The sequence below is a fragment of the Seriola lalandi genome, unplaced genomic scaffold, assembly GCF_002814215.2.
Source record: "Seriola lalandi dorsalis isolate HSWRI2012SDOR001 ecotype SW California unplaced genomic scaffold, Sedor1 jcf7180002054850, whole genome shotgun sequence".
Classification (NCBI taxonomy): Eukaryota; Metazoa; Chordata; class Actinopteri; order Carangiformes; family Carangidae; genus Seriola; species Seriola lalandi.
In genome coordinates, this window is record NW_019525403.1 from 570,021 (window position 1) to 587,442 (window position 17,422).

At 40.3% G+C, this 17,422-nt stretch overlaps 2 protein-coding genes across 4 annotated transcripts in view; one reads left to right on the top strand and one right to left on the bottom strand.

Annotated features, from left to right (window-relative positions):
• Positions 1-5,777, top strand: part of orc4 (origin recognition complex, subunit 4) — an 8,023-nt gene extending 2,246 nt beyond the window's left edge. Inside the window, exons 1-14 of one of the 2 annotated variants that reach the window (XM_023427063.2) lie at positions 798-881; positions 1,715-1,783; positions 1,899-1,975; positions 2,742-2,832; positions 2,960-3,035; positions 3,180-3,265; positions 3,351-3,399; positions 3,517-3,668; positions 3,765-3,938; positions 4,072-4,158; positions 4,418-4,526; positions 4,617-4,712; positions 5,045-5,112; positions 5,217-5,777. In XM_023427063.2, coding sequence (XP_023282831.1) covers positions 1,727-1,783; positions 1,899-1,975; positions 2,742-2,832; positions 2,960-3,035; positions 3,180-3,265; positions 3,351-3,399; positions 3,517-3,668; positions 3,765-3,938; positions 4,072-4,158; positions 4,418-4,526; positions 4,617-4,712; positions 5,045-5,112; positions 5,217-5,399 — 1,305 coding nt within the window. In that variant the 5' untranslated portion in view covers positions 798-881; positions 1,715-1,726 and the 3' untranslated portion in view covers positions 5,400-5,777. Of the gene's footprint in view, positions 1-797; positions 882-1,714; positions 1,784-1,898; positions 1,976-2,741; positions 2,833-2,959; positions 3,036-3,179; positions 3,266-3,350; positions 3,400-3,516; positions 3,669-3,764; positions 3,939-4,071; positions 4,159-4,417; positions 4,527-4,616; positions 4,713-5,044; positions 5,113-5,216 lie in introns of those variants that run through there. The other variant, XM_087179505.1, reaches the window with a different exon arrangement.
• Positions 4,828-17,422, bottom strand: part of acvr2ab (activin A receptor type 2Ab) — a 47,950-nt gene continuing 35,355 nt past the window's right edge. Inside the window, exons 7-12 of one of the 2 annotated variants that reach the window (XR_015438509.1) lie at positions 15,293-15,438; positions 15,068-15,182; positions 14,205-14,343; positions 13,979-14,109; positions 13,490-13,757; positions 4,828-6,023 (exon numbers count right to left, since the gene is read on the bottom strand). Coding sequence is in view for 1 of the 2 variants with exons in the window: in XM_023427062.2 (XP_023282830.1) it covers positions 13,563-13,757; positions 13,979-14,109; positions 14,205-14,343; positions 15,068-15,182; positions 15,293-15,438 (726 nt within the window). In the remaining variant the exon portion in view is untranslated. Of the gene's footprint in view, positions 6,024-6,997; positions 13,758-13,978; positions 14,110-14,204; positions 14,344-15,067; positions 15,183-15,292; positions 15,439-17,422 lie in introns of those variants that run through there. The other variant, XM_023427062.2, reaches the window with a different exon arrangement.

Consider the following 17,422-nt stretch of genomic DNA (forward strand, 5'->3'; position numbering starts at 1 on the left):
CAAATGCCCTGCTATAAAATTACCTTGGATAAATGAAGGTCGTAAAAGCTCAAAAAACATAAGAAGTTCAGTGATCTGAAGTGAAAAGAAAAAGCAGCCCAGGGTGCAAATGCTTGAATTTTGTCTGAAGGTCAAACCTGAGGAGATATTCAATTAATTCAGTGTATGGCTGCTGTAAAAGGGCCGCTCCATGTATTTTTAAGGGCAAACACAGAGCTGAATGCGTGAGCAGAGAGTCGTATTTTGCTTAAAAATGCTTAAAGCAAATACAAATAATGATTTCAAACTGCTACCACTGATGAAGAGTGTGATGTGGAGCTGAAAGCTCAAGGAAAAGATACTGTAGGCTAGTAAGTAGGCAACTTCCATATACGAGGTCAAGAATGAATGTTCCTGAAAATCTTTTAAAATGCTAAAATTTGGTTTAATATTTCTATAAGGCTCTATAAGTCCAACTCCTAGCCCCCGTCTTTCAACTGAAGATGTAACTGCTCAAAATATAGTTTTATTTATTTTTTTTATAACTTTTAAAATATTTCCTATAACAGCCGGAAAGTTATTTTTTGCAAACATTACTCTATCAGAAGTAAACTGGCATTTTTGAGGGGACTATATTCAGCTACGGCTAATACACGTTTGGTGCTATTTGGGGCAGCAGGATGTATGAGAGAGAAAGTAATAATTATAGTGATAAATTACCAAATGCCATATTCTATTCTATTCTGTTCTATTCTAGTCTATTCTATTCGCTTCTATTCTATCCCGAGCCTCAGCCAATCAGAGCCAGAGATGAAATAAATGCAGGAAGTCGTCATAGCTGGCTGAGCAGTTTTCCCGCGAAGATTGAGCCCTCTCCCTGTACAAACTACTGTTTTCTTTAGGTATGTCTCGTTATTACTAACTAACATTAATGTAACTACATAATCTGTCATTTTACCTTGCTAATACAAAGCGTGCTGCTAGTTTGCCTCCGCAGCGTCACGGTGACGTTCATGTCAACGTGGAGAGAAAATGACACCAAACTCCATTGGTAACTCATGACAGATTAGTGCCTTCTTGCTCGCCGGCAAATATTAATACAATCTTGAATACAACCTCTGGCCGCTTCTGAATAATTAGCAATCACTTTATAATTCGGCATACATACCATCCGCTAAAGCCTCAGAGATTGTAATATATTGTAAAGCTTAAACTGTTATAAACAAACCTTTGGGGCCAATCGTGAAGGCTTAGCCAGTAATGTGCTCTAAGTGGAAGTTGAATTCAACTAGACGTTTGCATTAGCCATTTGCCGAATTGAATGGTAGTTTGTGCTAATCAATGACAGGCCTGATCCAATTTCACAGCCCTATTGTATATATGTAAAAAGTGAGATCATATATTGTTTTGACGAATACTGAATCAGAGGTTGGTGGAAACTTGTCAGAGCCCTTGACAAAGTCTGTTAAAGGAGCTGAGCCTGTCGTAGCCACTGTTAGTGCGTTTCATTTTTACACACTTGTCATCTCTAAAGGTTTTACACCTGCTTCAGAGTAAATCCATTATCACATACTTATTTTACTCATGTTTGCTGCTGCTGGATACAAAAAAAGCCATATTGAAGTAGTTTTAATATTCTTTGGATGTCACTCAGGACCCTGTAGCATATTTTGGGAACCACTAAGCTCACTAATGTCATGTATTTAACCAATGAATTCCATGTTTTGCTGTTTAGAGTGGCAGCATCATGAGTAAGAGGAAGGTGAAGGATGCTCATCTGCCTATTGGAGAATGCATCACACAGGTAGGTTATCCTCTGTTAACAATTATTTACATGCTCAAGAGCTGGTAGATGACAACACAACACACTAATAATTCCACAGTGTCACTGTGACCTGTTTATTCTCCTTCATTTACAGGTTCAGGAGATTATGAGGGAGCGGCTTTGCCATCAGCAGCTCCCTGACAAGCCGGAGGGAATAGAAGCTCAACACAAGTAGGTCTATTTCATCGATGCTGCTTAGAAAGCGGAAATGTTGCTATGATCAACTTGAGCTTGTTGTTCAGTAATAACTCATTTTTATATGTTTGTCATCATCGATTAACTTGCCAATTATTTCCTCAGTTAATGGTTAAGTCTATAAATTGTCAGAGAATAGTGAAAAATACCTGCAAAAATGTCCTAAATGCTTAAGGTGCCATCTTCATGAAGCTTTTTCTCTCCAACCAACGCTTACATGTAAGAAAGTGGAACCACAGAAGCTAAAAACAAATATTTAAACAATGAATCCATTACCAAAATAATTGTAGATAAATATTCTTTGATAATTTACAGTTTGAATGGTTCAGAAATGACACATGAAAGGATAGAAAAATTACAATTATGAAGAAAAATATTCTTACAAAAGGATAAAAGAGGCAAGGCGAAGAGAAGATTCACATAATCAAAGAAAAACTCTTGACTATATAGAAACTGTAGTACAACTGTCATCTATAATAAAGAGACGATGTGGAGTTCAGTGTGAGTCTCAGTGACCCAGTTCAGTCTTACCCGGCTGACAGCACTGCCCCAGTTTGGAGGTTGCAAAAGCTACCAGCCACAGCACAAGCATCACAGGTGCTGCTCAGGTAGTGAAATCCATCTCCAACACTGAGGATTTAATAATTTGTGATAGTTAAATAATACAGAGCTTAATACACATTTATATTTTACAACTGCAGAAGCATGATGGGTATTGTAGTCAAAAACGGTGTCTTTTCAGACACCTCCTGGAGCTGCTGAAGCGGACGGCCGTCCACGGGGAGAGTAACTCTGTGCTTATCGTCGGTCCCAGGGGAGCGGGAAAAACAATGGTGAGCTTAAAATGGGCTTCTGGGTAAAAGTGGTTGAAAAGATGATGAATTGCGTTGAAGTGCGTTTTAAATCCTGGGAGGGTTGCAACGTTTGATGGGGTCTGTGTTTGTGCTTTTGTGTTTACAGCTGCTCAAGTGTGTGTTGAGAGAGCTGCTGGAGGAGAAAGAAGCGCAGAAAAACCTGCTGCAGGTTCATCTCAACGGTACAGCCTCCGCCTCCTCACCACACTTCATTTATTCAGAATTTAATTTTCTGGTTTGTTCTTTCACCTGGGTTCACACAGGATCCAGAAATAAACCTACATCTTTTCATTTAAGCTGCTACAATGACTGCCTGTTTGCTGTAGGTCTCCTGCAGACTGACGACAGAATAGCACTGAAAGAAATAACGCGGCAGCTCCACCTAGAAAACGTTGTCGGTGACAAAGTGTTTGTAAGTAAGAGAGAGTTTTATCAGTAGTTTTACCATTAATAATACAATAAATCTGCCACAAAAACCTGTGTCTGCTTCATTTCAGGGAAGTTTTGCAGAAAATCTGGCTTTCCTTCTGGAGGCACTAAAGAAAGGTTAGAAAATGTGAAAATTAAGAAAAATTTTCAGTGATTTTTGCATCGTTTTAAACTAAATAATCCAAATGCAAAGCATCAAAGAAATTGAAAGTGTGGTTTGATGTTTGGGTCCAGGTGATCGCAGCAGCAGTCGCCCGGTGCTGTTCATCCTGGACGAGTTCGACCTGTTCGCCCACCATAAGAACCAGACTCTGCTCTACAACCTGTTTGACGTCTCCCAGTCCGCCCAGGCGCCGATCGCTGTGGTCGGCATCACCTGCAGACTGGTGCGCCTCACAATATGCTTTCATTTCCCATCCACTCAAAAATGTATCTTCATCATCATCCTTAAAGAACATTTTCTATGGGTCATTTTCCTTCAGGATGTTCTGGAGCTGCTGGAGAAGAGGGTAAAGTCACGCTTTTCCCACCGTCAGATCCACCTGCTCAGCAGCCTGACGTTCACTAAGTACCTGGAGCGGGTCCAAACCCAGCTCAGCCTGCCAGATGATTTTCCCGACACCAAGTTCGCAGAGGACTGGAACGACAGTATCAAGGTGAACAGTTTCAACATCACAAAATCAAACCGACTCGAATCACAGACGATAGTTTAGTTGTCAAATCAGAAAAATAGAAAAGTGTCTACGTTGCTCAGCCAGCAACACTTGTCTTCTCTTTGTGTTTCTTCAGACTTTGTGTGAAGACAAATCAGTGGAGGACGTTTTACAGAGACACTTCAACTCCAGCAAAGACTTCCGCTCAATGCAAATGCTGCTGGTGAGAGCAACACACCTGTTGTACATGTCACCTGCCCATTGTTGTCAGTATTTATTTTTAACAGTTGTACATTGTACACATGCTACCTTTTATGAAGGGAGTACTTTAAGTACGGGTACATTCTTGCCAGTGGTTTGCCATGGATCTTCAGGTGGTGGTAATGTGCTAAACAAAAAGGCAGCGAAGAAGATGTCAGTAAACATGGATGTAAACAATGCAGGTTTCACTCAGTGACACTTCTCTGTTTTTGTTCTTGCAGATGTTGTGTCTGAGTCGTGTCACCGTTGCCAAACCTGCCATCAAACCTGCCGACCTGCAGGAGGCCAGCAGACTCTGTTTTGCCGACGCCAAGGCGAACATGCTCCATGGTAACATCAAAACGAAAAGAGAGATGCCTGTAGAGACACCCTCCAGAGGATTTACATCAGTTGTGCTTTTGTTTTCTTCTCTCTCTTTAGGTCTGTCCATCTTGGAGCTGTGTCTGATCATCGCCATGAAACACCTCAACGATGTCTACGAAGGAGAGCCGTTCAATCTCCAAATGGTTCACAACGGTACGAGCACCTCGTTTTTTGGTTTGTTATAGAATATGGTCGGTGGAGAAAACTAGGGATTAAAAAAAAAAAATACCCGAAAGAGCTGTGAAAAGGAACAGACACACAAGTGAGATTTCAAAGACAGAAAGCAAAAAGAGTTTATGTGGGTGTCACAATAAAATGGGATATAAAGGAGGATACAGGAGATAAATAAGAAGAAAACAACTGAATCAGCGAGGGAAATAAGAGGTGTGATACTGAAGATGAAGTCTGGTTGTCAGTCAAAACAATCAAATCTCATCTTTTCACATGTATTATATTTTTTCTACTGTACATATCCTCTTATTCAGAGTTTAAGAAGTTCCTGCAGAGGAAGTCGAACTCCATGTACAACTTTGAGCAGCCTGTCATCATGAAGGTTTGTACAAAGCCCTTACCTAAAATCCTTTTTCAAACCACTGGACCAAAACAACTTCATCAGTTTAAAGGCTAATAATACTAACTATACTCTTTCATCCTCAGGCCTTCGAGCACCTGCAGCAGCTGGAGCTGATCCGACCGGTCGACGGCTCCGCGGCCAAAACTCAGAGGGAATACCAGCTGATGAGACTCATGCTGGACCACAGTCAGATCATGGAGGCCCTGCAGAAGTATCCACAGTGCCCCACTGAGGTCAAGCAGTGGGGCATGTCGGCGTTCGGCTAGGAATCTACGTACATCTGGACTTTATGCGGACGCTGATGTAGTGTGCACCAACACTGGGAGAGAAAATGTTAATTAATTACACCTCAAAGTTTGTGAAGTTAAAACAGAAGAAAGAAGTTGGTGAGGTTTCTGTGGTTTGTCTTATAGAAACTGAAATTGACTGTATACCAGGTGAAATGTCTTACCAAAATAAAGAGGTTTAGCACTACAGCTTGGAACAAGGACTGAAATTAACCAGGGAAAAAAACATGGCTGCTGGCAGGTCACCATTAGTGCACGTTTCATGTCAGGATGGTTTTTCTTGTATTCAGAATATGAGGAGTTGTAACAATTAGTCACTGTAAATGATTATCACAAAATAAAAAGGTTTGTTTTGAATCACTGAAATCTTTTTAATTATTTAACCTAAAAACTGCAGATAAAACTAAAATGGATATATTCTTTTAAAACGACCAGACCAGTAAGACGTCTGTTAGCTAATTTTGACCATCTTCCATTTTTGGATTTCACCTTCAAGAACCCTGGAAAGTGTTGGCAGTTTGGAAACACAGGTATCAGGCTGGTGTCACACTTCATCTGCTCACTGCTGCCATCTAGTGGTGGATTTCTGCAGTCAACACCAGCCTGGACAAGGAGTACAAAGATCCTTATTAGATGGAAATGAAAAAAACAAAGCCATTTTGATTTCTGGCACTAAACGCTCATTCTCCTGCTAAAACAACACATTTCATCCTCGCAGTCATTCATGATCAAAGGACAGATGTCGGGTAGTCCTGAAAAAAGCTGACAACAGCAATTTTTTTTCCTTCTATCCTAGAAAACACAGAACGTACTGTTCATATATGCAGTAAACAGGTCTATTAATAGCACACAGTGCACCAGGCCATTTATATGACTATGGGAAGTGAAACATGCTTCAGTTTAAAAAAGACTACAGAGTTTTAAATTCCTTTTTACTCAGTGTCAGTAACAATAATATAATAATATAACATCTCTATTACTTCCCTGAAGTCAAAATTTCCTTCTGGTAGATATTTAGAGATGGTTAAGGACACTTCACACTCTTCAGTACTGCTAGTTTTCATTAACCTTTTAAAGTTAATTTGGTATGATTACTCTGTTTTTTATTTTTATTTCCTAACCTGTTAGATTTCTATCAATTGTACTTAGATTGAGTACTTAACACCCTGGTGTGTAATTTACACTACTTACCCTTTTCTACCCATAATGGTTAATCTTAATTTTACAGCACCATGAATCTCAAATAATTTAGTAAGTTTCCTGGAAAGATAGCTGTAATTTGGTATTGATTGTAAGTTAAATTGAGACAATGTTCAATTGGTATAGTTTAATTAGTTGCTATTGAAGTTTTAAATTTTGACAAATAATGAACAAATGTTGACTTGGGGTTTCTTTTAAGGACATTTAGCTTTTTCCTAAATTAGTTCCAAATTACACAGTTCTTTTTCAGGAAAATTCCAACCAAATTACGACAAAATGACGAATCTGTCAAATTAAGGGCTTCTGACTTTAAACTGCAGTTGTCAGATAAATGGAAATGAAGAGAAAAAGAAATGAATAAAAGAGAAACATCAGCATTCACAATCTAAAAACACATTTATTTACATCACGTGGATCTCTTCAGCTGCTAAAAACCATGGCCGGCTAACATTAGCCGTGAGTCACAGCGCTGATCAGGAACCAATTTTGCCTCTCTGATAATGTACCCAGGGTTTCTGAAGATTTTCCTGTTATAATACTTTGCAAAGGGAATTCTCTTTTCTCTAAACCTCCCTCGTCCCTTCACTGGGAGGTCAAAGGTCAGAAAATCAGGGTGAGAGCCCTGGAGCTGGTACTTCCTGCCCATTTTCCAGTTTTAAATTCCAGGCCTCAGTTTCTCCATCCTTTTTTCACATTTTTGTCAGTAACATAAAACGTACAGTCACATGTATCAGGAGTAAGGAAACAAGACATTTTCATCATTTTAGAGATGTTTTTTTTTTTATAACACAATCCCCCAAAAAACCAGAAACCCTCTGGGCATCATTACCAATAGAGGCTGCGTTGGCAGATCCTGGATCAGCAATGCAACTCGGGAGCCTCGAGAAATGTGGGGGTCAAAAATGCTTGTAGTGTTTTTGTTTGTTTTTTTGTAGAAATTTCAGGCCTGGCAACCGGACTTATCTTTCTGCCAGGGCTCGTCTTGGCGGCGAGGTCATTGGAGTTCAATGTTTCCTCTAAAATTCTTACCAACAGTGGGAAAAGCAGGAGATTGAGATGCTGGAAAGAAATACCTGTGGTGGATGATTGTATTATCACATATGGAGTATTGCAACTGCTCTTCAAGAGCTTAAGGGGTTCTTCAAAATACAACCAGTAGGGGACCCAAACAGGTTGGGCTGGGCTGAACGTTTTCATTCATTACATTTTTTTTCTGCCTATGAACCCTTAAGTGCTTTATTTCTTTCTTTAAGTAACCAATGAGCCTCTAGCTTTTAGCTTACGCAAAGCTCAACTTTAAGTTTGTTTTTTTTTCGCATAGTGAAGGACAATTTTTATGCAGCCGGGGCCAGACCCCTGCTGCTGAGTCATAACATAAGAAAAGTATACATGAATGTAGAGGAAACACTGAAGTTCAACACGCACTTATAAAGATTCAGCTCAGAGTATATAGTTGATACAGGTATTTATGTTCTCATGTCTGTACAGATCCTAGACTGCTTAAAATAGTGGGGGCAACAAGACACAAATGTTTCACTGGTAGTTAATATGCACAGCAATGTGAGGTGCTGGGCTGGAGGAGGTCGACACAGAAAAACGTAAAGCCAGCACGCTGAGTAACCCATTCATACACCTTTAAATGACAAAGTTCAGATTTAGAGAGTCAGAACAGGTTTGTTAAGACAGTCAAGACCTGAGGGGAAACCAAAGAGATGAAACTCATCTGTGACTGATGAGACGAAATGGAAAACAAGACAGACTCAAATTGCCTTAACCAAGTGTTTGAGATGTTGATATCTGGGTGCAGGAGCAGACGAAGAGACAGACTGAATATTTTTAAGTTTAAGGAGCCTATGAAAAGTGTTATTGTGGAAATGTAGTGATTTGAAGACGGGCCACAGAAATGTGAAGGCCAGAAGCAGAGGTTTTTGGGTACAATAAAACTATAAAAAGGTTCGATCCTTCTTGGGAGCTTTACAAAATTTGCTTTACTGTTGGTTTCTTTTCTCTCTGGTTGCACTGTGTGGTCTGACTGCTAGTTCACTGCCCATAGAGCAGGTATTGCTTCACATCAGCAGGGAGCTGTACAAACAAGAGGTGTATGAATGGATCTCTGAGTGCGTCGGTTTTACTAGTTTCTACAGCGACAGGGCACAATCACACGAAACCAGCCAAACGCAAAGCCCTCTAAAGTTACACAGGGCCGGGCTCAATCCATCAAAGTACACACAATACTGGAATCCAGGAGTCTGAAGAACATTCATTCTCGGTCGTTTGTCCATAGACTGAATAGAAAGAAGCATGTTACAGTTTATATCTTTTCTTTTTGAATTAATGAAAGTATTTCCTGAATTACAACCAAACACCCACCCGCAACCCCCCAACAACAACCATAAATCGTGCCAACTCTTACAACTTTATTCTGAGTAGCACCTGAGCTCTGATCCCCATAACCTCAGGCCTGTAAATTAAAAAATAAATACAACATATCAATATGCAAGGTCACGGATTAAAAAAAAAATTAAAATGCTACAAGTTATTTGTGTGTGTGTATATTGAAAGTCACTCCTGCAGTTGATCCTACAGAAGTGTAGGGTAGTTTGCGGCACTGGTTGCATATAACTCGCTAGAACTTAGAAAAGCATAGTACTGAATCCCTGAATGGTATTTGTTGGTTTGGGACGGTTTCTCAGGCGCAGTTCAAACTCAAGCTGTCAAACATCTTCAACCATCTACCTACAGTACTAGGATGTGACTGCCAACCAAACGCTGGCAGGTTTTTTTTTGTTTTTTTTTTTGCTGTGGCTGATAGGTTCGTCGACTCCACCAGCCACTTTGGCAGGTAACCAGCCAACATTTGGAGGTTGTTTTCAAAATCTACTTGCTAAAATACTGGTGAGTAAGTTTTGCATTTGAGGACACAAACATGGGGGGAGAAAGGGTAATACTGGTGTTTTTCCTTGAGATGTTAGATGTCGAGATGTCAAGGATCTTTTTCCTTTTCGATGAGAAGCCTTCTGCTTATTGTTCTGCCTTGTGCAGTACTGTACAACTTTCACAGAGTGAGATAATACATCACAGTAAAACTGAGGAAACTTTTTAGCCTTAATTTGCTTGTCTCAAACTTATAAGAAACTGGAACTTTACCCCAATTCACGAACTCGGGAATCTGAGTCCCTTTTCTACTGGAGGAACCTGGTTGAGATTTTGGTTTATTTGCGATACTTTCTACCCCAAAGAAATCCCTGTGAGTGAGGTAGTACTTATTGAGGGGCTGCTGGGGTTTGCAGTACTGATCGTCCCTGACTGTTCAAGCCTCATAAGGACCTTAGATATTGGCTGTTTTTGAATAGCAGTTAATTGAAAAACAGCAGCAGCAAAACGAAGCGATATTGATGCAAATATCGTACTCGTGCTACAGTAAGTAAATAAGGAGATGATGGCTTCGACTTCCTTCAAGGTTTGCTGTGTTGTTGCAATAGTCTTATATTATCATGCTGAAATAATATCCCAAGCTTGTTGTACTTGTGTCACATCCTCCTGATTTACCAAAAGGTCACCGTTTTAGAGCTGGAGCAGTATCAAATACTCTCAAAGAACTTTTAGAGTTGGTGCTTATTTCTTCTTGTTTCTAGGCTTTTTGGTGGAAAATGGCCGGACAACTGTTAATATGAAGCTAGTTTGGCCTTGTAAAGTCTGTATTTTAGAGAAATGACCAAAGAATCAGTTGTTACAAAACTGACATAAACACAGCATGGATCACAGCATGGATGGGGTACATCTAAGTGCTCAAAACAAACATAAATAAATGATAAATTATAAATGATCACTGATAAATTTCATTACCTCCACAGAACGTACAGAACTGATCTGCACCAATCTTGGTGGAAGGATGGACCAGGGAAGAACCCATTACATTTCAACATTTCAGCGCTGATCCAGTTAAAAAGGCGGATCCAGTCATTGTCTTTCTCACTCTCTTCAACATGGCAAGATTTTTTTGACATTTTCGTCAACATTTCGCCTCAGCAGAGGTATGTGCTCTGCTAAATACTCTACTTTTAAGTGTTTTACGTTTTAACTTGGCTCTTTACTTCCTCAAGCACTATAGTTCAGTGTTTTCTTTAAACATGTTGTAAAGAAAGCTTAATAATTATGTACTGTCCTGAATGTGAAATGGTTTGGTAGAAAGAAGTTTCTTCATGTTCTAAAATACATTTCCAGTCGCACCACTTGATTTTAAACAGCACGCTGTGCAACCGTCCCAAACCTTGAGGAGAGACTGCAGGTCTGCCGGCACCAGTGTTCAATGTCCCTCAGAGGAAATAAAGACTCAAAAATGTCATTGCTACCTTCACAACAATGACAGATACATCCGTTTTGCCTGACATCTACAAGAGTAACTAATATGGATACGTAGAAATGGCACCAGGATGAAAGAGAGAAAGAGAGGTTCCTCGTCTAACTGTGGTTAGCCGTACGATTGTTTGGTTAGAGTCAGCAGGATTTCAATACCATTAATGTCAGCCCTGCGTGAGGAACATAAAACTGCACCTAACTAGCAGTTCATCTTTTTTTTTTTTTTTTTTGATCACATGCATATTTTGTGAAAACTGTTGAATCTGTTAACAGTTCGTGTCTAAATCCTAGAGTCTAAATGTCTAGAGGTCCGATCAGTTTCTCAAGACCTTCAGGGAAACAAATGACCCCAGATGTCCACCATTCATCTTTCTTCTTAAAAAAAACAAAAAAACAATAACAAATCTCAAAAGGGTTGGTGTTAACACTGAAAACAGGAGAAAGATTGGTTAACTAGTTGACCAGAGTCAGAGTTAGACCTTATTTGGCTTGCTTATGGAGATGGTGAACACATGGGGCAACAACTAAGGTGTATGGGGGTTAATGTTTGCGCAGCATTTGACCTAATAAAAGAGTTGAAGTAATTAGTTCTCAGGGTTAAGTCCAGACCAGATGTTTAGCTCCACAGGGGCGGTTCTTTGGATTTAGGACTAACCAAAAAACGTATAGGAACGGGTAAGATTCAGTGAGGTTCTAGAGACGTATCAGAGGAAAATATACAATTTAACTGTCTGATTAGTGGTAAGATTAAATTTGAACTTGTCCGAATGTCAGCAGAGACTGGTTTTGAGTACGACAGCACGGCTAAACCCTTACAAGTAGAGACGAGGCAAGAAGGTGACAGAGGAGGCATAAGAATCAGCGAGAGAGGAAGTACTCCAGTCCAAAACAGGTGAGGATGAGGATGGGAAGAGGTGGAGGATGTGACGAGGTGGTGAGTAGCAAAGATTCCTGAGGTGTATCAAAAGAGAGCAGAAACTCTTGATAGTAATCCAGAAAAAGATGTGTGCAATCAAATCAAAAGCAAGCTGGCTCAGCTAAATACAGGTACAATTCCAAAGTAGGGCTGGGTACCCCTGGAAACTTCCTCCAAACTGCACTTCAAATCTGATACCTTTCCAAAATTAAACACATTGGATGATTTATTTTGTTAATCTGTTTTTTCTAAATAGAATCAGACTGCACACAACTGATTTCACAAAATGAAAAGAACAAGAAGAATAAGCTCCAAGTGTCTGACCATCCTGAAGCATTTTAATACCTTCTGATTTGGTACTGGTACCAAATATCAAAGGTATCATTGGTAGGTACCCAGCGCTAATCCAGAGAGATATAAATACATATAGTGTGTATCCAGATCTCACGGCCAAAATTAGACTTGTCAGCGATAGATATCATTACTCCGTTGACAGTTGACACGGCAAACCAAAACGGAAAAAATCACTTTAAACGATAACTTCATTATGGGGTTTTTTTTTCCATTGTCAGCACAAAATCTCAAAGAGAAAAAAAAAAAAAAAAACAAACTAACAGAAGGAAAAAGTTATTATTCAGTCAAAAATCAAAGTGGAGCAAAACTTAACGTGAGACTGAGAAAGGGGAGGAAAAAGGGAGTTTACGGTGTGTATGGCCATATGTATATCGAGGCTTTGCTGACTACGTTACCCATGAGTGTCATGGCTGACAGCAGATTGTTTGGATGTCATGAAGAGCCAAGGTTGTGGAAAGTGAGAGCTTTGACTGTGAACAGGGAGAGGGACTAATTTAAACTGTGTCCATCTGAACTGAGGTATACCTGGTTGAAGGAGGTTTATGGTTTTTTATCGTTGTAATGCTTGAAAATGGACCCCCCCCTCCCCCCTTCCCCCTCACCCCTTTAAAATAAGCTTGATTACCAAGTTGTCTGGGTCCATAATACACTATGTACAGCAGCATTACACTATAAACATTCAGAAGCCGTTGCTTATTGGCAGAACGATAGTCGTTTCTTCAAAAAAACGCACACAGGAAAACAGCAAATGTATCGAGAGCCGGGTACTTGTCTTTTTTTTTTCTCTTTCTTTTTTCTTTTTTACACTAAAATGCACCGAGAGTTCTGTGAAATTCCTCTGCAAGATCTCCTCTCTCTGTAGAAAACCGAGCAGAACAGGTTGCCCTCCTATGTGTATGTATGTATATAAAAACAAGACATGATCCAAGTGTTGAGTGTTGTCGTCCCAGCGTGTCAGCACTGTCACTCAGTGACGTCGTTTGTCGTTGTAAATATCCTGAATCGTTTGCTCGGGGTGAGAGAGTGTTGACCGTTAAAATGTTAAAATCCTTAGGCACACATATCAAAATGAGGTGGATATAAACTGATGTGGTGAGGTGGGCGCAGGGTGTGTCCTGAACGTGAGTAGCGGCCTGCACTTAAAGGAACAAAAAAACAAAAAAAAACAAAAAACCCAACAAAAACAGAAAATGTAAAGAAGAAAGAAAGAAAAAAAAAAAAAAACACTACGCCAACCAACCAGGGTCGGCCGTTCATCCCCTCGTGTTGATCCGTGTTTCTGCAAGCTCATTCGGTGTCATCTGATTGGCCGATCATAAGCTGGACTCCTTGGGTGGGAGGTCCACATTGGTCACCATGGTGACCACAGTGACAATCTCCTCAGGGCCGATGATGGGGGCTTGGCGCTGCATTTGGCCGATGCGCTCCTCAACGCAGCCGGCGGACAGGCGAGCCTCGGCCTCGTGGTCCCAGCAGTCCTCGATGGTTTCGCAGAGCATGGCCAGACCCTGAGGAAGTTTTACATTTTACAGAAATACTCAAAATGACAATTCTATATATTCTATATTCCAGACATCTTGTTTTTAGCATCACTGGTGTCTTTATTCAGAATATTTTGGCACCAAATTTAGCACAAGTTCTGATGTGAATCAAACATATGACCATTCAGTTACAGGACAGACTCTCAACAACTAAAGAATAACAATAAAAGTGGCTTCTCATCACTCACCGTGTGTTTCTGCCAGCAGTCTCGCAGGCAGGGCCGCAGTTTCTTATGCACAACGACTTCCTGCATGTCCTCCAGAGACGGATGCTGACCCACCTCCTCCTCAAACGGGAGCATGTACTCATCCACTGGGCCTGTTCACACACAACCACATGTCCACAGTTGAAGTTAATGTGGGAACAATCTGATTGCAGCATTTTCTTTGTTGATGCGTCAGTGTCAGTCTCACCGTCAGCGGCCGTGCACCGCGCCGCAAGCTCCCACAGGACGAGGCCGAAGGCGTACATGTCAATGCGCAGGAAAGAGTCGCGCTGGAAGTTGATGGCCCCCTCCAGGACTTCGGGAGCCATGTAGCGCCGCGTTCCCACCTACAGGTTCAGAGGGAGCAGTTCAAAAGGTCAAAGGTCAGCATCAGGACATAAACATGAATAGAATTATCAAGAAGAAGCAGTGAGGAGGGAGAAAGTCATGACACTGCCACAGATGGGCTGAGACAGTGAAAAGTGATGCTCATCATCGAAGGGTTGTTGCTTAGTCGGCAGATCAACATTAAACCAAGACAGTATAACAAATCTGTTCACAAGACTTGATCCCAGCATGTTTTTTTAACCATTCCAATTAAAGCAGTCATGGGTTTGACAAAAACTCAGGTTTAACCAATACAAAACACGAATTGAAAATGTGAAGTAACATTTGTATCATACACAGGTCTGTTAATAAACTAGGAATTATGTTTTAGCTGCATTATCATAGTTTTGTCCAACTCCCTATCCAAAGAAGAATCAACACCTAATCCTAAAGATGTTTTAAATTATCTTCAATCTTTTTCAATCTTTACATGGCTGCTTAAGAACATAAAAAGTCCCTACCATTACATTTCTGTCCCACACTGCCACCCACAGGTGCTATCAGATAATGGTGACTCAGTACCATTACCCACAGTACACTATGGTGTTCCAGTCAAAACCGCTAAAACATTACAACGACGTTCATTCGTGTGTTGATTTGAGAGGCCAGTAGAAACCTAAAAAGGCAGGACACATGGTGAAGAGGTGAGTGAATAGGTTGTATTTTAACATTTGTAAACTGTACCTGTCCATGTGTATCTCCTGCCGACTTTCCAGCCTCAAACTTCAGGGCAAGGCCAAAGTCAGCTACGCAGGCTGTCAGGTTATTCTTCAACAGCACATTCTTACTCTTAATGTCCCTAAGATGCAAAGAGAAACAAGGAAAATACAACCAGTCGAACAGATCAGTGAATGCAGAACTGCTGTGTCGCCGATGTCTTGATAAAAGCTGAATAACTCGTCAGCGTACCTGTGAGCGATGGAGGGTTTGTGTCCGTCCTTGTGTCCTGGGATGTCTTCGTGGAGGTAGGCCAGGCCGCGGGCCGCTGTCTGGGCAATGTGGCAGAGCTCGTTCCAGGACACCACGTTGGCCTTCAGGTAGTCCGTCAGCGACCCCTGGAGAGGGAGAGGGTGAGGAAAGACACATTCAGTATCTAGAAAAGATTTCAAGATTATATCTGTCAATAACAAGCAAGACTATGTAACTTTTGAGAGAAGCTAAAATTTAGGTAAATGTAACAATATAACAGATATAAACGTGTCAGATTGCTAACTTGTTACAGCATTGTTAATTAAATGCTACCAAAAAGTCACAGTCTTTCTTTAAAATTAAGCAATAGATATTATATAAATAATAATAATAATAATAATAATAATAATAATAATGATAATAATAATAAGATAATAGATAATACATTTCAATTTATAACAAAACATTAATATGATAGAGGATAACAAATGAACAAAGATGACAGAAGTCTAAACATATTTACTGACAATACATCTAGAAGTGTGGGTTATTAAACAGTAACACTAAGTATAAGGCAGTAAAAGAACAGATAATATTTAGAGAGATGGCTACTAGATGGAGCATGCAATGTTTCCATGGTAACAGCAATACCCCGAATGGGTTTAAATTCATCTAAAGCTTGTGGGTAGTATTGTTATTCACAAGGGACGCAGTAATAAAACGGTTTCTGTACGACGGCGTCTGCAGACAGAGATATCTGAAGTTCTGCTTGATGGTACAGAATATCCAAACTTTAGGGAGGATTATCGAAGAGGGAGAAATGGGAGTTGCCTTCTGGAGCTTTACTTTTCAGTACAGGGTGATAAATACAAGTTAAAACCTACTGGGTGTCCTCTTAAAACCACGGTGAAGTCCTTTGGTCACCTCTGTCACCAAGCCAACGTCCTGCACATTTACTGTTTGTGGTGAATAATACAGCTCTGATAAATGCTATTCATTTATCTCGTTGTTGTTGAGGTGTTAGATAACTGTTCTTTAATCTCTATTTATCAAAGGAAGGTTTGCTGACCACATGAGCCCATTATCAGCAAAGACTTGCTTAAATCTTCACACTGTTTTACATCATTTTAAAACTCTGTAGAGGTTCATCTCTTACTGCTTCTTTGCATGCATGATCACTGAGCTGTTTACTCGCTTATCCCTTATACACCATCCTTGTTCTTACATAATGTATGTCAATATGATACAAGGTCACTTCTGGCAAATGGCCACACAGACGTAGTGTAACTTAGTGACCACTAGAGGGCAGGCAGCTACAACAGATGTAGAAAAAGCATTCAATCTGATCAGTTCAGTCTTCTTGTTTTTGGATAAATATTCCTCTGTGTGTGTGTGTGTGTGTGTGTGTGTGTGTGTGTGTGTGTGTGTGTGTGTATCAGTATTTTCAGTGCTGTGTTTATTTCTCTTCAATTGTGACAGATCAGACCACATCCCTTTGAAAGACAGCTATTATTATTATCTACATATCGTCCAAAATGTGAAAAATGCAAACTGGGAGTTTTGAAAGGAGCTTGTATCCTTTGAGGCAAAGATTCAAACAGTTAATTTGAATTCTAACACACAGAGCTACTTAGATGAGTCAAACTTCGAAGGGTAAATCAACTGTCAAGGAAACGCTGAACCCTGCAATCACTGTTCCAGCTGTGTTACACAAGCTAAGGTCAGTCCAAACTGAGATGTCACACATTTTTACGCCTGCTCAGGAGGGAAAAGCTCTTTGTAGGTCAAAATCTTCTAGAGACTTACAAAATAATTACAGTAAATGGTTGACAAGGCACTTAAACATCTTTCTGATATATTCCCGGTGGTATGACCTTTCCTAAAATGCCTCTAAAACAAATTCCTTTAATGTTATTTCCACTTGGAGAGCTACTACAAATCAGAGTAGCACTTTTAGACCTGCTCCAGGGTTAAGTGGCTACGTGTTGGACTGCTGGGTTAAAGCATCCCCGCCACGCCCACAACCTTTAATTTTTCAACCTTTATCCACGCAGGGAATGTTTCTTCAGCACGCACATTCAAATTCTTGCCTGGCTGGGAAATTCAAGAAAGGGAAGTGCACGGAAATCG